The sequence below is a fragment of the Bombyx mandarina genome, chromosome 16 (assembly GCF_030267445.1).
Source record: "Bombyx mandarina strain Sakado chromosome 16, ASM3026744v2".
In the NCBI taxonomy this organism is placed as follows: Eukaryota; Metazoa; Arthropoda; class Insecta; order Lepidoptera; family Bombycidae; genus Bombyx; species Bombyx mandarina.
The window spans coordinates 6,969,455-6,991,887 of record NC_143222.1 but is presented as its reverse complement, the minus strand read 5'-3'; the positions used below and the strand labels follow the sequence as shown (position 1 = coordinate 6,991,887).

Genomic DNA, 22,433 nt, shown 5'->3' with positions numbered 1-22,433 from the left:
TTTCCGGGATAAATTGAACCAAGGTCCGGAGCACAATTTCATTAAAAAAATTATACAATGTGCCCATACCGTGAAAACAAAAACTTTTTAGGCGAAGGTATTGGAGCACACCAGGGTTTCGCGCTTAATAATTTCTAATTTATTGTGCTCTTTCGTACTTATTAAATTTTTCAATGCGATCACACATCTCAAACTTTTTTTAATAACCCCCTAATTTTGTATCTTATAAAACTATTGCTGCCCTGGATAATAAGTAATTCTTTTTTTCGGGCCGAGGTTCGAACCTTCGACGTGATTCCCGCGCCTAGGGAGCGCACGGGTTATATAGGACTCGATGGCCAAAGATGGTGAAGACCTACCCACTAAACGACTCCCCTGCACTGTGATAACGCCAGATCCCCGTTCGAAAAGAACCTGAGCAAATTAGGAGGTAACCACAGGCAACGCTACAACCAGAAGCGCAGCTCACCGACGCTCTGCTGACGGAATCGTTGAAGCGCTGTTTTTTTTCCCCTACCTAATCCGGTGGTCTAGAGAGACCATGTCAACGTTGCCAAGCTAGTAGGTGAGCTCACGGGGCTCATACTGACGATGTTGCTAACACGAACCCTAGCAAGAGCCGTGCTTCGCAGAATCTACCATTGGATTGAAAACGCGACCCACTGAGAAGATCCGGCCAGAAACTCAGTGGGCTGTGTCGGTGGGTTAATTACTCGCCGAGCCCTTCATCGCAAGTGACGGCTTCGACGAGAACGATGACCAGTGCTTGGGGTACCTAAAAGCACCGTTAATGGATCGGGAGGATCCGAGATCACGTGTTTTGGGCGACGTTGACTGATTACCATTTGGTCCGCAGGATCGGCTATGTAGTTAGCGAAGCGCTGAAAACTAGCTTCCTTTAAGTTTTCGGTCGTTTTAGGTTATCTATAAAAGACAACAAGTATTAAGAGTGCGGTGTTCACTCATTCTGCCCGCAGCCACATAGACGGCCTCTAAATTTTGCAATCCCGCTTCAGCTTCGAAGAGAAAAATTTATTAATTTAATTCTCATAAATTCAAGAGTAATTTTGACGTGACAACGTCTTATAATTCGATGGAGCCCGCTGCACGCACGAAAAAACATGACATGGCGGCGTTACCTCGCTCTGAGGCGTATTTTCTTATGACGTTGTCACGTTCAACTATCGTCAGTAAACCGAATTTACAGACAACCGATTTTTAACATAAAAACCTAATCAGCTGTAGATACCAAAATAAACTGTAAGAGGACGTTATTTTTACGTTCTAGTGTGAGTGACAACATGTGGCTGTTATGTCAACAGCCAATTTAGTTGGATTTTCGTATCGGCCCACTCAATTAATCGTAAAGATTGGGACGGGTGCTCCAAGCCCGGCTCGGGGCATCTCGAGGGGGCTCGAGGGCCCTTAAGCCGGCTCCAGGCCACTTATAATGCCGTATGTGAACACATGAAAGCGATAACACGCTCGGATGTACCATTCAAGAATATAAATTATTGGTACCTACCTAGCAGATGCATGAAAACACTGAATCAAAATGAAGCCTCTGTATTGAAATGTTTCATTTATGAAAATTTTATTTCCGATACTGAATAAGTTGGTAATATGAACATATTCGTTCTTACCACACGCGTATGAAGGATACGACATCAGACCTGATACGCTATTGCAATGTGAAACTTAAATAACAAAAATTCACTAATGACTTCCACGGTGAGGGAATAACGTCGTGTAATAATCTACGTGAAGCAAAAACTTTGTACCCCTTTTTACGAAAATTGCGCGAACGGACCCTCATTTATAGAGAATAAAGAGAAGGAGTGCAGAATACTATTTTTTTTTTAATTATGCATAAAAAATACAAAAAACCAATAAAAAAGACTTTACGCCCACTACCATGTAGATATTTGACACACGCACATAATATTGTTTTGTTTATTGTTAAAGTCTGTAGTCAAATTGAAAATAGATTAATATTGTTTGTCTTAATTTGTCTATAATGGAGTCTTGGCGAAATCTATGATTATAGAAGTAGTAGTAGAAGTCTTTGACAATAGAACCAAAATAATGTTCAAACTTATAATTTCAATTGATTATAGTCGAATTTCGACTTCTGCGAGACCACTAGTAAAATAAATCCGCAAAAATTATAATGTTGGTAATTATTGTTTGTTGTACGTACGTCTTGTGATCCCGCGCGAATAGTTACCACCACGTACCAATGCGTTTCTATTTGAGGGGTAAGGCAGCCGTTGTACTATAAAACTCATACTTTGAGACTTTGAAACTGAGAACTCATGTCTCAAAGTAGGTGGGAGCACTTACATTTGTGTTTGTGTGTAAATACCAGTATAATCAATTTTAAATGCAGAAAAATAAAACAAATAAATATAACTCACTTTTATCTCCCCCCATATCGAATAAAACTTAGCGAGCACATTTTATACAGGGTGAAGAATGTTTTTATAATACAAAATTTACACAACAAAACGAATTTCAATTTATCTCAAAGACAATAAAGAGAACAAACAGATGTTCCAAAATGTTTAGTGAACACGTTTGTATTGAGCGAACGTGATAACGCGCAGTCGTAATCGTTAAGTTGACGAAAAAATTAATTTATGAACGTTTCAATATATTATTAGTTCAATCTCAGATATTATTTTATGTGATCGTTCAATTATTTTTGAATTAAATTCTACGTATTTTGCAAGTGTTCGAACTTTATAAATTCGAATTTTTTAATAAAGCGGTTTATTAGGTGTTGTAGATTTTTTTATTAATTAAATCACATTTCTATTTTCCTTAAGTATATTGACCTCATTCTTGTATATTAACAGTACTTATAACAATATTTGGCTTCTTTACACTTTATAAAGAAATCAAATTATTTCGGCTGGAATTTTAAATGCATTTTGTTTTAAAACTCCGCCAGACTCATCGATAGTGGTTGCCGTCGCTTCTAGACATCGGGGAGTAGATAAAGTCAATCTAATGTTAAGCCGCCAAGAACGCTACTCATAATTCGTTTCAATGTCACAGCCATGTCACAGCCATAGATAAAAAATAATTATTGGAATTAGGCAGCAAATAGGCAGCGACTTGGCTGTGCCCCTGGCATTGCTGACGGCCATGAGAGACGTTACCAACTTACCGTTAGGTGGTATGCTCGTATGTTTAGAAAGGCAATAAGTACATTGTGCACCAAGGGAGAAAAGTAAAAAACATAGCAACAGTGGAGTAACTCATAAAAAAAAATTAACTGTTTTTTAAATTTTAAATAATCTACTACTAATTGAATATGAACTGTCTGATGAACTCATCTTTGTTTAATACTTGCCTTTATTTATTTGTTTGCCTTTTGTTTATTTTACTTTTACACTAAACATAATATTGCAAATTACCCGAGTACAACAATGGCAGAGAATTTTAGGTGCGTGAGAGCAGACGTAGACACTAACGCGCATGCGCACTTGTCAGTACCCAGGGAGGAAAAGTTAGACTTTCTTCCCTGAACAGTGAGAGGAAAACCGAACTTTCGGCGTAGGTAGGAGAAAAAAAAAGTATTCAGAGCGGGACACAAGGTAAATTTATATACTTGAATCCCACCATGTACTAGAGCACTATTAATTTGAAGCATATACCTAACCTCATTTGACTGTCGCTCAATTTAATGTTGACGCTGTTTAAAACTGAAACTTTTAATTATTTTGTTATGAGTGTTATTTCCAACATACAATGACCTAGAGCAGTTCGTTAGTAGGTCAATGATATTCGCCTCATAGAAACAAATATAAAAGATGTTAAGTTTTTCGATGTCGATGAATGATTTATAACGTACTTGCCTAGATTCAAAACGGGTCACGACTCGAAAGCACTAGGTTAGTACCCTGTAATTTAGCGGCCAATCATATGTGAACTTTTGATTACCCCTAAAACAAACGTACGATTTTACGACTTTACTTTAAGTAATAGGCAATCAAGTCTCAGAAACTTAGATCGTGAATTAAGATCAATGATGCAGTTTAGACAAGTCGTTCACTAAGCTTTATGAAGCAATTTACATTTAATAGAGACCTAGAATTTGTGGACAGTTTTAACATATCAAAATATTCAAATTCCATTCAGTCAAATTAACATTTCTAAAGAGTTTCTAAAGAATTTGGAAAATTTATATTATATTTTATTTTAAGCATAGTGACAGTCAGCCAGTCTCTCATTGTGGTGACCTTATTTCTCAATACTCTTTGATATACTAAAGACAACTACAACGTGTAAAGTCTGAACGATATGATTAAAAACCGTTTTATTATCTATGATCAAACGAATTGTGTTTTGTATTTTAAAATAAATACCAAGATTTCTTTTACTTAATAGTCAGTTAGTTGTGTTTTACTGTACTGCGATATATTATTGCGGTACTTCAATTACTTTTATGTCCCTTAAAATTACAATTTGCGTAAATACTGGTGGTAGGACCTCTTGTGAGTCCGCACGGGTAGGTACCACCACCCCGCCTATTTCTGCCGTGAAGCAGCAATACGTTTCGGTTTGAAGGGTGAGGCAGCCGTTGTAACGATACTGAGACCTTAGAACTTATATCTCAAGGTGGGTGGCGCATTTACGTTGTAGATGTCTATGGGCTCCAGTAACCACTTAACACCGGGTTGGCTGTGAGCTCGTCCACCATTCTAAGCAATAAAGAAAAAAAAACACTTCGGATCCTCCCGATCCACTATCGGTACTTTTAGGCATTACAGCACCGGTCGCCGGTTTCGTCGAACCCGTTGAATACGATGAAAGGTTCGTCGTGAAAATTAACTCACAGACACAGCCCACTGAGTTTCTAGCAGGATCTTTTCAGTAGGTCACGACTCCGATCCGGTGGTAGATTTAGCGAAGCACTGCTCTTGCTAGAGCTAGCTAGCAAGTCTCCAGACTGAGCCCCGTGAGCTCGCCTACATGTCCGGTGAAGCTAGCATAACTCCTCGAGGCTATCAGCATAAGTAGGCAAAATCGGTATTTAAGGTAGTCTTACATAACAATAGTGTATTCGGCTATCAATCGTAAGATACGTATGTCCGATATGTTTTGGTTTGGCAGTGAAATAAACTGCACGTGATTGATTTGGAGCCCGAATTTATTGAATAGAAAGAATACTCATTATAAATTTATAGATTTAGAATAAGCCGAAAGAGGAGGCAGTGATCGAAAATAAAAAGAGGAAAAAGGCGATAGATAATACCATAGAGACGTGATAACTATTTTATAGAGCGTTTTGTAAGGGATACCAAATGCAATCAAACACGACCACAAGGTGAGTTCATAATGTAGGTCATGACCTAACTCTCCATCCATCCGTAGTAGTGGTAACTCCCTCTGTTTTCTTCAACTCCATGATTACTCTTGGCAGAGCGTATTGTGAGTTAGCAAACACATCCTTTCTGTCTATTTCTTGCAAAAAGAAGTCGCAATACAAAAGAAAGCTTATATAAGATAGCAAACACATCCTTTCTGTCTATTTCTTGCAAAAAGAAGTCGCAATACAAAAGAAAGCTTTTAAAACATACATTAATATTGCAGGTATACCTATGTATATTCACAAACAAAATATTTTTACATTATCGACATGTTCATTGATGTTAACTCGTGACCAATAAAAAAAGGTAACGAGTTTACCTATGAGACCTCCAATAAACATATTTTACTACTAGCGGCCCGCTCCGGCTCCACTCGGGCCCTTAACAAAAATTTCATCGATATTTGATGTTGTTTTATTTTTTTAAATAAAATAATACTTATTTCGGCATAACTTTAATAGTTAGACATATGCTGCCGCGACGGTTTTTGTAAATAATAATGTGTTCTACAAAGTCGTAGTACATTATTTTATTCTATCATCAATAGTTTTCGCAGGGCATGCGATGTAAAGAATATTTTAGGTAATTTTTTTACAATTTGGGTTACATTATTGAGTTTTAGCAAGGACCACTAATTATTTTCAAAAAAGATTATATAGCCTATGTCACTTGAAAAAAAAAAAAAACAGTGAAAAAATATTTCAAATCGGTTCAGTAGTTTCGGAGCCTATTCAATACAAACAAACAAACAAATCTTTCCTCTTTATAATATTAGTATAGATAGATTTCCTCCGGCGTCCTCTCCGAAATCGGGTCGTAAATAAAACTTATTATTAATTCAATACGTCGTTCCCCGCACGTCTAGCTCCAATAACGTAATGCTATAACTCAGCGAAGCGAAATTAAATTTGCAAGCCACTGTCCTCAAAAACCTGCTACCAGAATACAGACAAAGTTTCGTCAACGCCCCAACACCGAACAAGTGAACACATGTACAAGTTGTTTGTCGTAAATGTTTTACATGCTGTATTTTAAAATGAACGATGACATGCGATGTAGGTATACATATACCTACTGCATACATTTGAGAAATTGGTAGCTTTACCTAACGAAATTAATGAGAAATCAGTAGAAAAACGTACCTATCTTTATAAAATTAAATTTTTAAGAAATTATATTGAGCATTCGATTGACTCAGTGGTGCAGTAGTTAGCGCTCCTGTTGCGGTTGGGGTCGTGGGTTCGATTCCCAAATCAGGAAAACATTCGTGTGATAAACAACCTTATTTGCTCTTTGTTTGGGTGTCTACTATCTATGTATGTATATATTTAAACGTATATAATAAGTATTTATGTCAGACTTTGGTCCCGCGGCCAAATGAGCGTGCATTCCCCAATTATTTATTTATTATTATTTTTTATAATTAAAACTAGGCACTGTTACGATTTAAACTTGCGTTGTTTGTCATTTTATTATTTCCTACCATTTGAATACTAAAGTTTTCGTGGTAACGGACGACTAGGATGTTACTCGTCGACATTTGGACATTGTATAATCATCATTTATTTTTAAAATAAAAAATACATTTAGGTAATAACAACTGTACATAATAAAATAACAAATGTAATAACAATAAAACACGCGAAGTTAAACCGTAAAAGTAATTTTAAATATGTCTGCGACTCGAAAAAACCGGAAAAATTACTATGGTTCAGGTATGATAACAATGTTGGTGGGGAATGGACTAGCCCAGTCACCGTCCTCGCCAAACCGATCGCTTGCGACGAAGAGCTCGACGAGTAAATTAACCCATGGACACCGCCTACTGAGTTTCTCGCCGGATCTTCTCAGTGGGTCGCGTTTCCGATCCGGTGATAGATTCTGCGAAGCACTGCTCTTGCTAGGGCCAGCGTTAGCAACACTCCCGGTTTGAGCCCCGTGAGCTCACCTACACGTCAAGGCGAAGCTGAGATAGCCTTTCAAGGCTATCAGCATAGGTGGGGAGAAATAGAAAAAAAAATTGTTTACTGATTGCCCGATTGACTTTATTGTTTGGCCAGGACAGTATTGTGTAATAATTGTGGCTAAGTAGTATTTACTATACATTTGGAAGTGCACAAATGTGGTAAATTGAAACTGAAGTCCATTGAAGTCTTGGGTAAGCTAACCCGCTTTGAGGCAGCGACTTGACCGTCCCTTTGCCATTGCTAAGGTTGATGGGCCACGAAAACCACTGACCAATAAGAAGGCCGCAAGCCCTTCTGTCTATAAAACCAATTAAAAAAAAAACTATTTTATTTCCTTTCATCTCGTTTCATTCCATTTGGTTTTATTTAATTTCACCTATTTCGTTATTTTTTTTATTTCAGATAATCATCTTTCATTTCATTTTTCTCTATTTTATTTTGCGTTTAATAAAATATTTCATTAATAAATTAATCAATTTAATATCATAAAATACTATTAAATTATTTATTAATGATAATAAATTATAATTATTATTCAGTGTTAATTACATAGTTAAATTAGAAATGCTGATTGCCATACTAAAGAAAAGAAGAAACATATTATGGTCTTTATCTAATTTGGTATATTGCAGTTACACGCTGTTCCGAGTTAAATAACTAATATTTATTTTAAAGATATTATTTATTCTTCACTTTATTACATAATGTTCATCTAAAAAAGTCTAAGGCTTACACGATTCCATGTGTCCATAAACTGTCAGATGTTATAATCAGCTGCAAAATTAATAAAGTATCTAGAGTATGTAGATCAGTTTAGCAAATAACTCATAATCCTGCTGCTGAGCAACTACATTGTGCAACATAACGAAAACATGTAGTTAGTAATTTGTGACAATTTATAAAATATACAAACCTTCCCAATCTGTAAAAATTAATATAGAAAGTGTACAGCACGGTTTAGTGTATTATTTCTAGTCTGGATCAACAGTCTATAATTTTAAATGTTTCGACATCATTTTTAAATAAAATTCTTTACAACTATGAACATTTTATGCTGGCTAAAATTACAATTTATACCATTAGAATGGGGTGTATTTATAAGGATTTTGTTAAGATCTTAATCATTCAAAATTCATGCATAAATATGTTTTGTTTTAGTTACAGCAGTAGTTAAATCTTTTGCCAACTTTAATGACATAGTTTTACAATGCATTATTGAACCATAAACTTTATTTTGCTAATACCACATTAAATTCAGCTATTAATTAATTATGTAGTGATAGTTAAATAACACTATATTATTTTCAGGTAATAGTGACATTTATCTAAATCCTAACTAAAATTTTAACAATGAAAAGACATTTTTGTTTATAAATTTCACTGATACAATTTTTCTTTTGTTATATTTTCTATTTTAATTTTGTCATTTGTATCTAAATGTGATCTCACAATCTTTCATGGTAAAACAAAATGGTATTACAATTTGCAATTTATAAAGCAATAAATCTTGCTGGTAAGTCCATATGCATATTTCTATAAAATAATCCATTCATTCCATTTATAGGACAAAAGTAACGACGCAATGCCTCTCTCACTTCAGCCACTGTAATTGCAGGCACTCCTTCATAACCTGACTTTATATAAACAGCATTACTTAAACTTAAGGGATTACAGAAATATCCACCTTCATATTTACTAAAAGGGTCTCCGTGTTTTCTTTTGGCATCTTGTCGAATCAAATACACGGCATCAACAATTTCAGCCACAGTTTCGTAAGCAATAAAACACAATACTTCCAATGCCGAGTGACTAATTTTGAGTTCCTTGGTTGGATTGATCCACCTTTCTAATTTTATAAAGCCTTTACCGATTCCATAGCCATTGCAACGGAAAGAACTACATCTAGCCTTATGATAGGCTTCATACTTTTCAAAAGACATTGACTCTGTTAATTTCGAAGCTCGCACTTTCCTTAAGTAATCGATCGCATCGAATTTTATCTGACTCACTTCATCAGCTTCGTCTATTAGTTTTATCACATCAATATGTGTTCTCTTTTTTTTCATTGTAGGATCCTTCTCGTCTTCTAGTATAATATTAGAGTATATAGTTTCGGCTGATGTTGTGACGTTTACTTGTGATTTGTTGTCGATTTGATCCAGTTTTTGCTGGTAATCGTGCAAACGTTTTAATTTTACAGTATTGTTACGCATTGTGTATATTATGTCGTAGTTAGTGATTGTTTTACTTCCTCTCAAATTAGAATTAAATATTCCTTCTTGTAGGATACTCCTAAGCTGTTGTAAAACAATATTTTCTACTAAAAGTACCGTTGCAGCGTTAGGGTTCGGGTTATCTCCAAATCCGTGCATCATATTCGATATTTCTTTTTGAAAGTTCGTCCCTTCTCCGCATGTTTCCATAGTATAATAAGTCATTTTGTCTCCAATACTCAGGAAGATTTTAAAATTACTAGTAATTACTATTTATATTAATTTAATAGTTACTTATGTATGTATGTGCATAAATTTAAAATGACATTTGAAATGCGATTTGTTTTGCTTAGAGGTATCGAGATCTGATAAATTAACAACACAAATGTCTTTGCCGAGTATGACAGAGCGCTTGAAATGACAATGACAGTAGACAGTAGTAGTTCCATTTTTCCAGCAAGAAAGGCAAAAGGCATTACGCCATATAGCCTAATCCTTTGTATTTCTTGGGATAGGTACCAGTTCAGCTACGCCCCTAACATTGCTGACATCCTTGAGTGACAGTAACTACTCTTGATCAAGTGACCCGTATGCTCGTCGGCCTATAAGAGAAATAAAAAAAACTGTTTTATGAAAAATAATATGGAGCGAAACCGTAAGAAAGTAATCTGTGGATATTATTAGCTGATACCAAGGTTTCAAAGTCCTTACTCCTTTTCATAATTAAATGAAAACAAACAAAGTATTTTAATTTTCGCGAAATATTTTTTAAATTAGAAGATTTGAATCTCGTGACCATCTCGAATGTTGTAATACCTTTCATAATATACAGTTTTAGAAAATCTTACAATGAATTTCCTTCGAATTTTGTCTACTAGCAGTACAAAATTGTACATAACACACCAATTTCGTTTTATCTGTTGGTCTTGTGGAAAAGACCCGAAAACCTTGGTCGTGAACCTCTTTTGTTCTAACTGTAATGCCCTTCAGAAACCAAACAAAGAAGACAATTACTTCAAAATAATGGGTGTTAGTGAAACATATGATTTGAATGAAAATGATTTAGCTAAAAAATACAAAGATCTGCAAAAATATCTACACCCAGACAAATATGCTAATAGGTATTTATAATACATGATTTATAGAAGGTGATCATGATATTTATAAAACATTTCTACAATATTTAGTGTTTTAATTTTAAATGAAAGATTAAACTAATCCTGGGGCTTGGCTGTACCACTTGACATGATTGTACCGATGACTAAATGTTACCATCCACCGTAATAATATGTTCATAGGTGCTGTAGTAATCATTGTTATATAAAATAAAGTTTAGCTTTATTTTATTTACAATATAAATATATCCTATCTGATTGAACTAATGAAAAGCTTATTCACTTTTTTATTTCCAGAGTCAAAGAAGAACAAGAAATATCTGAAAAATATTCTTCCTTAGTAAATGAAGCTTATAAAACATTGTTGGAACCATTAGCAAGAGGTAAGCAATAAATAAAAATAATTTTGTTTTAATATAAACAAAACAAGGGAAAAGTAGTATTTTTATTACTCTAGTTAGGCAGCTAAAACTCATCACTCACTTTGCATTATATGCTTACTTGAGTCCAACATGAATACTATCAACCACAAAACAATAAATGTGCTATAGTTGTATTGGAATAATTGCTTGATCCTAATCTCGTTTATAGTTATTATTCAAGACAAGCTGGTTACCTTAGGTTACTAACACATACAGAGCCAAGACATATAAAATACTGAAGATGAATTTAAAAGTCAACTCATATCTATAGTTGTCTATAATTAATACAACATTATCAGTTTTATAGGCCTTGTTCAAAGCATTGTGCTTTACAACATATTTACTTAATTTTTCTTAATATGTTTATGTTTCTTAACATGCAATATTTGCTTTACACTATTATAAGCTTCTAATATATTTTTCTCGGAATAGAATAAAAAGAATGATGTTTCACATATCTCTTATTATTAGCAAATCATTTAAAAAAAATTAAAACTATCTTCTCAACAAGATTTTCTTAATTTATTTTATATCAATGATGATAAAGTCTTGGTAATAGTTTCTAAATTGTTTTTACGATATTATTTAATTAATTTAAGGTATCTACATGCTTCAATTAAGAGGTAAAGACATTCCTGAAAAAACAGAAGTCGATCAAGAATTTCTTATGAAAATCATGGAGAAGAATGAAGAAGTAGAATCAGTAGAAACAGAGGAAGAAATCATGAATTTAAATGAGGAAAATAAAAACAAAATTCAGTCCTTACAAAAACAGTTATCAACGGCATTCTTTGAAGGTGATCTCAAAAGGGTTACCAAGTTGCTAACTCAATTAAAATATTACACTAGTATAGATAACCAAATACAGTCTGTTATACGAAGTAAAGGAATAATAAGATAACAAACTTTAAATATTGAGTTGAATAAAATTCGAATAGCTATGATGTGATTTAATATTATTGTTGTATATTTGATATTATAGTTTATGTACTAATGTTTTTCGAAAATAAAATATATTATGCAAATACAATATCTAATTTAATACCACAATAATTTGGTAAATTTTTGCTTGCTTCAGCTGCAGCTACTAATATTTGGATGTACGGTCTAATGCATAGATAATGTTTTAATAATTTTAACTTAATACTAGCTGATCCGGCAGACTTCGTAGTGCCTCAATCGATAAATAAAAGACCTAAACTTTTGTGTAAAATAAACTTAAAACAAACTTAAGAATCCGTCTGACGGGGGGGACATCAAAGTGAAAACAAAATTGTTATTTTTATTTAATTCCGAGCATTTTCATATTTATCAACCTTTTAAACCTTCTCTGGACTTCCACAAATAATTCAAGATCAAAATTAGCCAAATCGGTCCAGCCGTTCTCGAGTTTTAGCGAGACTAACGAACAGCAATTCATTTTTATATATATAGATTGGTATAAATAAACATTCGAAGGCAAGAACAAAAATAATTCTTTGCCTGGGGGGGGACCTTTTGATTCTGTCATCGCCCTAACCTGAATGATAATGTTAGTTCAATCCCTGTAAAAATGAAATGAACCTGAATAAATTATCGTCAAAGGCGACATCATTCATTTTAATTTTTCAAGGTTCCACAGTCAAATGACAAGAACTATTACTATGAATTCGGCGGTTGTCCTGTTTGTCAGTATTCGTCGCAAGCGACGGGTTCGGCGAGAACGGTGACTGGTGCTTGAGGTATTCATCCGACCAACTGTCTGTATAAGCATCTTGAGGCTTGGGTCAATCTTCGTGGATTGATGTCATCTTCCCATACGTACAGAGAACTATTACTTTTTTTCGGAATGTATCTGCTAAATTTTGGCGTACCTACTACAACAGTCAACCCAAGCTCGATTTCACAATTTTTTTCTTCTTGGATTATTGTTGAAGTCACTTATGTAGTGCATTTCGAACTCATAGATACTCATCATCATATTCACTATCCTGTCCTTCTCCCAGTCACCTGGGGTCGGCGCAACATGTTTTCTCCTTCCATACTCTTCTATCATATACCATTTCTTCGCTCACTCCCTTCTTACCCATATCGTCTTTCACGCAATCCATCCATTTCTTCTTAGGTCTACCTCTTCCTCTATATCCTTCCACATTCATAGTTAACATTCTCTTACCTCATTTGCATTTCGTCTCATCACATGTCCATACCATCCCAAACGCGCACTTCTCAGCTTCTCTGTTACAGGTGCCACTTTCAGACTTCCTCTAACATATTCATTCCGTATTCTATCCATTCTCGTTACTCCACACATCCATCGCAACATTCGCATCTCCGCTGCATGCAGTCGCCTCTCGAATCGAACTCATAGATACTAATTATACATTTATATATAAATGAACTCATTTCCAACCCCACCCACCAAGTTACTGCGGGCCCATGGATGTGAAAATTACCATTCTTTGAAACAAGTTCGAATTCTTAGTCCTATACTCATAGGTACTACCTTTCAATCAACTGTGTTTATTCATCAATGTGCATAGCACGCATGTGAGCTTACACAATATCTAAAAAAGACCACACGATCCATATGGTGTTAAGTTTTTCGAAATCATAGACGTCACAACGTAAATACTACCACCTATCATGAGACATGAAGTCAAACTCACAATTTTATTACTTATCGACTGTCCGACCATTCAAACCGGAGCACATGACTCTCGCAGCACAAAGAGGTAGGATTTTTGTTCTGCGGTGACCACTTAACATCAGGTGGACCATGAATTTGACCGTGTCACCGTGTTAAAACTCCTCTAAGCAATAAAAAAATAATGAGGTTCCATTAAAATAAAAACAGATTTTACTGAAATTAATTATACTCTAGTTTTGGTTCTTTGCCTTAACATCAACATTATTATCAGCGCTTAGCAATAATTAGGTTCTTTCAACTCTTTAAACTACACTCATTAATCATTTAATTTCGTACCATGAGATTTGAGAGCGGAATGTTGTAAAAAAATACGGGTACTCCGTTTTTAATTGCTTATTTGTACTTAATAACTAACTTACCAATATTGATACTGCTGACAGGTAAATGATTTTTTTACGAAGTCGTGTTTTCAGAAAAAAAAAGATTAATGATAGAACTAACGTTCCAATACGTGTTTTGCATTATACATATCTACTTCGACTGAAGGTATTTGATACTTAGGCTATTAAACTTGATGTTTTAATCACAGAACAACCTTAAGTTTTTAGAAAAAAATACGTTTTCACTACAGAGGTCTTCTATGATGCGAGGATGATTTTCTCGTATAAATTTCGTAGTCGGTCCAAGTATTCTTGTTGAAAACTCCAGTATTTTAGAAAACTTTGCGGAACGCCAGTATTAATAGTCATGGTCATTGTATAATAGGTCGTGCTTCGCAAGACATGACTTAGATATCTATATATTTTTTATGATTGAGAGCTTACTGGTGGCCCTGAGGCTTTTCCAGTTTCACAAGGACAGGTGGGGGAGCAAGGGCTCAGCCACAAGGGGCGGGATTTGCTAACAGCTACCCGAGCGCCTCCAAGGGAGACCTAACAACTCAAGAGTAGCTGCTTCGCGAATGAATCTACTACCGGATCGGAATCGCGACCCGCTGAGAAGATCCGGTAAGAAACTCAACGGGCTGATGCTTAGGTCAGGTTGCACGTCGAACTCCTTGCCGAGTTCAACGAGTACGGTTACCGGGGTCTCTACTCCTAGTGTTAGAGCGGAAAGCGTCTAATGCAAGGGTTATTGGATCTGATGGTTCCGTAAGGACGTGTCTAGGGCGACTACGGTGACTGGCTCTTTCGTCTTCACATCACTGTTTTTGCGGATTCGAGGAGTAGTCAGCGGCGACAGCGATAAGGGAATTACCATGACGATATCTATAATAGTTGTTCATTAATCGCAGTTTTTTAAGCTCTTCAGAGCAATTGCTAAGCTGTCTAAATTACGTTTTTAAGTGATCTTCATAATATAATGGCAGCTGCAATTTAATGGAAATCAATAATATTAGAGTTAATTGATGACTCAATCAATAGTAGGTAGTACAAAAATGTGACAGACATCTGAATATGTAGGTACTCTGTGAGTACTAATGATAGCTAAGTGATAAAGCTGTATTTTTAAATCATTCGTCAATTAGAACGTAAACGCAAACAAAATAATACATTTAAATTTTATTATACACACAACTCATTCGCAAAGTTGATGTTTGAGTTGATAAGTCTCCTCCGGAGGCGCTCAGGCAGCTGTTAGCAAACTCCTTCTGTCCTGGCTGAGCCTTTGCTCGCCCCCCCCCCCTGTCCTGGTGAAGCTGGAAAGGTCCCCGGCCCACCAGTAACAGAACACATAACGTGACAGTGCTTAAATAATATCTAGACATTTTTAATAATTTATTCGTTACATAAAATTTTAATTCTAATATTAATTTTTTCTCCTACCTACACCGAAAGTTCGGTTTTCGTCCTGCTGTACAGGGAAGAAAGTATAACTTTTTCTCCCTATGTACAAGTGCGCATGCGCGTTTGTGTCTACGTCTGCTCTCACGCACCTAAAATTCTTCGCCATTGTTGTGCTCGGGTAATTTGCAATATTGTGTTTAGTGTAAAAGTGAAATAAACAAAAGGCAATAAAATTTAATAGTGAAGTATTAAACAAAGATGAGTTCATCAGGCAGTTCTTATTCAATTAGTAGTACTTTATTTAAAAATTAAAAAACAGTTAAATTGTTTTTTATGAGTATGGGGGCTCCGCCCCCCCCCCCCTACCCGGGGGGGGCGGACCCCCTCTAGACCAGGGCTTCGCCCCTGGACCCCGGCTCAGTACTCCATGAACTTTCGGCCTGGTAGGAGAAAAAATAGTATGTGCACCGCGGGAGAAAAGTTGGACCCTCAACTTGGACCATCTTGGAATCTTGGATCTTGAATTTTACACGCGGGAGGAAATATCCAACTTTTCTCCCTTGGTGCACAATGTAGTATTGCTCTAAATAAATATTAAACTTTTCTTCTAATCTGAATCAATACAAAAGCTTTAAAATTGTACAAAACTAAATTAGAAAAACACGCCAACGATCAAACTATGTACATCGGACTATACATTATTTAAGTTAACCATAACTCGGCATGGGTCATCTTCAGAAGATAATATAGCGACAGTGCAACAGTTAACTGGCTAAGTACTAGTCTTTTAGAGCAACCGAACGATCGCACTTACTGTTCAAATGTTTTTTAAATGTTTAAATTCTGTAGTTGCGGTTTTTTTAACTTTTGAAATTTGTCAAGGTAAGCTAATCCCTTATTTGTTTTTAAAATATTAAATTTATTGCGACACAAGTTTTTTGTTCAAGGTGTTTTAGTGTTTAGGTGTTGGGAAATCAATAGGCCGACAATACGGCCCAATTACCCTGGGAAACTTTGTGCATTTTTTTATAAAATGGGTCATTAATGTCACGAACCATCTGGTAATAAGCCTGGTTATAGGAGCCCTAGAACATCACAACTTGAATACTTCCACTCATTTTGAAGGTCGAAGTCTGAATAGTACAATATACAACGCATAACGGCTGTCCAACCCTTCAAATCAAGACGTACCTACCTATCACTGAATATTTTCTTTCCAAAGTAATAAAAAATGAATTTTAAGATAAGGTGATTAAGGTTGGAATCTGAACGTACCAGTGCGAATTGTATAGAATTAGTTTAAGTTAGTGTTGGTTAAACAATTGGGTTGGTAGATTTGGTATCATTATCCTGTCTACTTCTGCCGCGAAGCGTCATGAGTTCAGATTTTCATTGAACTATTCTACGTCGCCAAAACGATAGGAATTAAAAGGCAAATCAAGTTCGTTCACAATGTTTTTTATTCATTGCTGGTAAGGAAATAGTGAAATTTAAAAGATTATAATATTATTGATTAAATTAGAGAAAGAGGAAGAGGTAGACCTAAGAAGAAATAGATGGATTACGTGAAAGACGATATGTGTAAGAGGGGAGTGAGCGAAGAAATGGTATATGATAGAGGAGTATGGAAGGAGAAAAATGTTACGACGACCCCAGGTTTTTTTTTTATTGCTTAGATGTGTGGACGAGCTCACAGCCCACCTGGTGTTAAGTGGTTACTGGAGCCCATAGACATCTACAACGTAAATGCGCCACACACCTTGAGATATAGTTCTAAGGTCTCAGTATTGTCACAACGGCTGCCCCACCCTTCAAACCGAAACGCGTGACTGGAAGAAGGGCAGGAGAATGAGTAATATTGAGTAAACAAAAAAGTGATTATTTTATCAATAAATGCGAGTGTGGTTCGCTAGTTCGTGATTTTCTTCTATTTTATAATATGCAGGACACAAGCAACAGTTTATCTCAAAAAAAATTCAAAGTTTTTCATTGTCTGTCAATTATAAATTTATTAATTTGCGGGACACGGCTAGTAACACATAAACTCTATGCTTTAACCCAATTAAGGACACTGAGCAATATTAAATATATATATATATATATTAAATTCTTTGTTTTTCTTTCAGTAAATGCACAGTACCAACTGCGAGTGATCGAAGGAAAGCCCACCTCTATAGACAGATACCCGATAGTTGCACAGCTGTTGCTAGACACGTGGGGCGATAGAAACTTTATACAGCACTGTGCAGGTGTTATCCTAACATCTAGGCATGTCGTATCCACTGCACACTGTTTTCAATACAACGAAAGTACCGGAAGGAAGTAAGTCGGATTTTTCTGCTGTAAACACAGTTTTTGTATACGAAAATGGATTAAATAATAACGGGTGTATATTGCAAAATTCGGACCATTTTAAAAATTAATATAAAACGAAAATAATAAAAATAATTTACTTTTACGTTATTATTTTATTATTACATAAACGTAAATTATCTTTATTATGTGTAAATATTTTTAAACGACATAGTGTGTTCGGATGAGGAACCTTAAAGTGAGGAAATCATTTTCATTGAAAGTTTAAATATTTAATTATCAATGAATAACACCTGACGCGTTCGTGAGTGATGATCACCTATATGATATGAACTATAAAGTATTCGAAACGACGAACTTAATTAAAATGAATATGATGTAGATAGTGTTTATTGTAAATAGTACACAGAGTATTGTATGTTTATGTAGTTGTAGCGTTTTATGATAGTGCAGATACTTGTGTTCTTTATTTATTTAAATGAAGATTTTTTTCTGGAACAATCCATTCTGCTCCATGTATTATAATAGTTATAAGTCTACCCGTGAAAACTATCTACATGAAAATCGCCGTAGTACCTAATTCCGAAAACGTGCGCAAAAATACGAACATACAGACAGTGAAGAATTCCAAAAATCACCCATTTCTGTTATCCCTCCCTCCGTGCGTCGTATTCTTTAGTTCTGTGGGTCGTGACCTTTACTGAGCACTTTTGTTAGGGCTATGTTCCTCCATTCACTTCTGTCCTCCGTCGTTTCTGTCATTTCTGTTGTAGCTTTTCTTATTTTAACTACTTGTCTTCAATGTACCGACCCATTGGATTCTACTCTTTTATCATACATATATTATATAACCTGTTTCGGTTCAAAAGCTACCTTTTTTAGCATAATTCAGTAAACGTATCGCTAATTCTTTGGCGGTAGCTTGGCGTCGGGCGGTCAACTGAGCCTACGGACTTTGCCACGTGAATTCTGTACACGCTGGCCTACAACAAGTTCTACACCATCAGTAACGAAAATCACTTCGAAAAATCAAATTTCGCGGATTTCACCTGCCTCAGAATCAAACCGGGCTTTAAATGAATCTTGACTAAAACCTCCTGTCGCTGAACAACCAACGTCCGAGCCTGGTATGAGACAGAACTCATGAAAAGGTAAAGGAGGGAGAGTGAAGCGTTTAGTGCGGAGCACATCACTCCCATCACCCTCCCCCTGAAATTAGGGTACTGGGAATTGTGATTGACAATCATACTCAAAACTCAAAAAATCAATGTGGTTGTCTGGATGCAAAAAAAAGATCTAATCCTTACAAAATTAAATTTCAGCTACAGTCTTCCTAAATACTGGAGGGTTCGCGTAGGTTCCTCTTACAGGTCCCGAGGAGGTTTCATCCATGGCTTGAAAACAATCATAACTCATCGTGGCTTCGATCAGCTTTATTACACCAATGATATCGCAATGGTCGTTGTGACTAAAACATTTATATTTAGTCCAAAAGTTAGACAAGGAACTATTGTGAAGTATGGAACCGAAATAAGTCCGAATTCTATTTGTACCCTTATCGGATGGGGAGTTAAAGAGGTAATTACCTATAAGAGAATTGGTATGCATTTTGCAGTCGTGGAGTAGTGTACATGGTCTGGACGCGACATCACGAGGTAAACTCAACCTAGAATAAAGAATAATGTAAAGATTTTCTATAGAACGTGAAGCAGTGTCATTACATAACAATAATTATAACCTTAACAAGAGCAAATTACTAAAACAATGAAAAATAATTTATACATTTCTAAGTCACGCGGCAGTCCCATTGAAAAATTATAATACCTACAGCCAATGACCACCATAACAATGCTAGGGAGTACAGTCAAATCGTTACCTACCGCTTAATTCTATCGATTCAGGATAAAAAAATGACTAATAATTTTGAATCGATAATCAAACTAAAACAAATGTGGGTTACATTCAACTTAGGACCAAACTGTATCATTCTGATTTCAGCCTGACGGAGCTCAACCGGAACAATTGCAAAGCACAGCACTATTTACAATAGATCAAGATGTATGTAGAAATCGTTACGCCACAATCCGGGCACTGATTTCTGATTCAATGTTATGTGCTGGACGCGTTGAAGCTGGCGGTCCTGATGGTTGCTATGGAGACTCTGGTGGGCCATTAATATACAAAGGCCTTGTAGTAGGCCTCGTATCTTTCGGTTACTCTTGCGGTCATCGATACTACCCTGGTGTCTACACTAAAATCTCTCATTATACAGATTGGATAGTAAAAACAGTTTTGACTAATAAATAATCTGTAAAAAAAACAAAAACGACTTTTAATGCTATCAATAAAAAAAAACATCTTATTTCCTCAACTTTGTAAGAGAATATATTGAAATGAAGTAATAGAGATAAATAGATGCACTTAATACATAAAATGAATCTAAGTTTTTTTATGATTGAAGGATTACTGGTGACCCGAAGGCCTTTCCAGTTTCACCAGGACAGGTGGGCGAGCAAAGGCTCAGCCAAGATTAATCTAAACCTTGACGTATCAATACTTATAATAAAATGTTGACTGTTGAACAAAAACTTATTTATGTAAGTAGAGCCAAAGCCCAAGTAAGTCGTCGTGGCCTAAAGGATAAGACGTCCGGTACATTCGTATCTTGCGACGCACCGGTGTTCGAATCCCGCTGGCCAGTACTAATTTTTGTAATGAAATACGTACTCAACAAATGTTCACGATTGACTTCCACGGTGAAGGAATAACATCGTGTAATAAAAATCAAACCCGCAAAATTATAATTTGCGTAATAACTGGTGGTAGGATCTCTTGTGAGTCCGCGCTGGTGGGTACCACAACCCTGCCTATTTCTGCCGTGAAGCAGTAATGCGTTTCGGTTTGAAGGGTGGGGCAGCCGTTGTAACTATACTTGAGACCTTAGAACTTATATCTCAAGGTAGGTGGCGCATTTACGTTCTAGATGTCTATGGACTCCAGTAACCACTTATCACCAGGTGGGCTGTGAGCTCGTCCACCCATCTAAGCAATAAAAAAAAAAGTAAACCACGTAGTTTATCAAGGCACGTTGTACTTGAAATTTTACATAATTTGAGACACGCTTTACAAACAATGTGCGATTCACACAGCGTCGATGTAAAATATTCAGATTTATGTGAAACATCTGGGTGCTCTGAGGAACTATATCAGATTGTCACTCACACCGTTGGAAGAGAGTCAACACTTACTCACAGCAACTTATTTTTCCCCACCTATTCGCTGGTAGGCTAAGGGCAGGGACGTCTTAAACTAGGATGGGGCCCTTGGGCACACAAGAATTTGAGGCCCTATTAGAATGCTGCTGGTTTTTTGGTTACGATTTCGATAATGGTTTCTTTCGGGATTTTTGTTGAGCAAAATCTTCTATTGTAGGCATAATATATGCCTTGTAAATAACTATAAATAAATTATAGGCATAATATATGCCTTGTAACCTTTTGATTACTGATTTGTGAAAAAACTGTAATGTGCCCGACAAAATGTTTTGAGAATAAACATGGAGAGAAATTGTCGATCTTTCGGGGCCCCTCGAGAATGGGGGCCCTGGGCACGGGCCCCGTGTGCCCTTATGGTAAAGACGGTATTGGCTAAGGGTCTATTCCAGCTACGTTGTGACGGTAAGTGAACTCACGGGGCTCAACTTGAAACAATGTGCTAACACTGGCCCTACCAAGAGCAGTGCTTCATGGAATCTACCACCGGATCGCAATCTTGTCCCACTGAGAAGATCCGGCGAGAAACTCAGTGGTTTGTATCTATGGATTAGTTCGCTCGTCGAACTCTTCGTCATAATCAACGAAGACGGTGACCGGCTCTTGAAAAACCAATTTTTTTTTTGCCCTTGTAAGCAGACAAGCATACGGCCCACCTGATGGTAAGTGGTTACTGTCGCCCATGGATTTCAGCAATGCCAGGGCCAGAGCCAAGCCGCTGCCTACCGCTTAATACACTCGTATTCTCTCAGTACCGAGTGGATCCGGAGAATCTGACAAGAAATATTTCGATCAACAACGTATTTATCGCCGTTTTCCAATTACGGCACAAGAGCGCATTATGCGGCATAATGCTCCGCTAAGCTTCAGCATAATTCGGCATTGTGCGTCACTGAGTCGCATTATGCTCTGTAATTGGAAAACTACCATTAAGTAATGGTTAATTGCTGAAGTTTAGATGAGCATTATGCCGCATAATGCGCTCTTGTGCTGTAATTGGAAAACGGCCTATGTTGGCTCGCTGCCTGGATCGGATATGAGCTTATAGATAAGTATGCACTTGGCATTGCATAAATCCACAAACGACGGTGACCACAGACTATCAGTTATGACGTAGCTCTTCTGTATACAAAGGCAATAAAAAAACATTCAAAATTATTTGTCAAAGATCCTAATTGATTTAAACGATGATGCAGCCCGCCTTGTTTGCCTACCTATCTTATTATATCATACTCAATGGTCAATGATGCTCAATAGTCTGTGGCGTTTTATAATGCGTAAGCCGGAACGCACGAGATGTGGGAAAAAGGATATAGTCTGTGACACGGGACCTTTTT

The 22,433-nt window shown here is 36.2% G+C and overlaps 3 protein-coding genes across 4 annotated transcripts; 2 read left to right on the top strand and 1 right to left on the bottom strand.

Moving 5' to 3' along the window:
• Positions 1 to 8,008: 8,008 nt before the first annotated feature.
• Positions 8,009 to 9,962, bottom strand: LOC114246767 (transcription initiation protein SPT3 homolog). Its single transcript, XM_028179453.2, has one exon. The coding sequence runs from the start codon at positions 9,781 to 9,783 to the stop codon at positions 8,836 to 8,838; it is 948 nt and encodes a 315-aa protein (XP_028035254.1). The 5' UTR covers positions 9,784 to 9,962; the 3' UTR covers positions 8,009 to 8,835.
• A 297-nt stretch (positions 9,963 to 10,259) lies between these two features.
• Positions 10,260 to 12,125, top strand: Hsc20 (iron-sulfur cluster co-chaperone protein HscB-like protein, mitochondrial). 2 transcript variants are annotated; one of them, XM_028179493.2, is made up of 3 exons: positions 10,260 to 10,679; positions 10,971 to 11,056; positions 11,695 to 12,125. In XM_028179493.2, the coding sequence occupies exons 1-3, from the start codon at positions 10,408 to 10,410 to the stop codon at positions 11,994 to 11,996; spliced, it is 660 nt and encodes a 219-aa protein (XP_028035294.2). In that variant the 5' UTR covers positions 10,260 to 10,407; the 3' UTR covers positions 11,997 to 12,125. The 2 variants fall into 2 exon arrangements, with proteins under 2 accessions (XP_028035294.2, XP_089589626.1); XM_089733500.1 differs by having other exon boundaries at positions 10,566 to 10,706.
• Positions 12,126 to 16,226: 4,101 nt separating this feature from the next.
• On the top strand, positions 16,227 to 20,137 carry LOC114246762 (trypsin, alkaline A). Its single transcript, XM_089733595.1, has 4 exons — positions 16,227 to 16,393; positions 17,638 to 17,833; positions 19,147 to 19,402; positions 19,823 to 20,137. Exons 1-4 carry the CDS (start codon positions 16,333 to 16,335, stop codon positions 20,129 to 20,131), a joined length of 822 nt encoding a protein of 273 aa, XP_089589721.1. The 5' UTR covers positions 16,227 to 16,332; the 3' UTR covers positions 20,132 to 20,137.
• Positions 20,138 to 22,433: the final 2,296 nt, after the last annotated feature.

What these genes read in the sequence shown, in the direction of transcription:
- LOC114246767 (XM_028179453.2), bottom strand. Translation starts at nt 9,783, where the DNA reads ATGACTTATTATACTATGGAAACATGCGGAGAAGGGACGAACTTTCAA.
- Hsc20 (XM_028179493.2), top strand. Translation starts at nt 10,408, where the DNA reads ATGAATTTCCTTCGAATTTTGTCTACTAGCAGTACAAAATTGTACATA. An exon ending in CCAGACAAATATGCTAATAG is followed by an intron (nt 10,680 to 10,970) that starts GTATTTATAATA and finishes TTTTATTTCCAG; the next exon opens with AGTCAAAGAAGAACAAGAAA. An exon ending in GTTGGAACCATTAGCAAGAG is followed by an intron (nt 11,057 to 11,694) that starts GTAAGCAATAAA and finishes AATTAATTTAAG; the next exon opens with GTATCTACATGCTTCAATTA.
- LOC114246762 (XM_089733595.1), top strand. Translation starts at nt 16,333, where the DNA reads ATGTTTTTTAAATGTTTAAATTCTGTAGTTGCGGTTTTTTTAACTTTT. An exon ending in AACGAAAGTACCGGAAGGAA is followed by an intron (nt 17,834 to 19,146) that starts GTAAGTCGGATT and finishes ATTAAATTTCAG; the next exon opens with CTACAGTCTTCCTAAATACT. An exon ending in TCGGATGGGGAGTTAAAGAG is followed by an intron (nt 19,403 to 19,822) that starts GTAATTACCTAT and finishes TTCTGATTTCAG; the next exon opens with CCTGACGGAGCTCAACCGGA.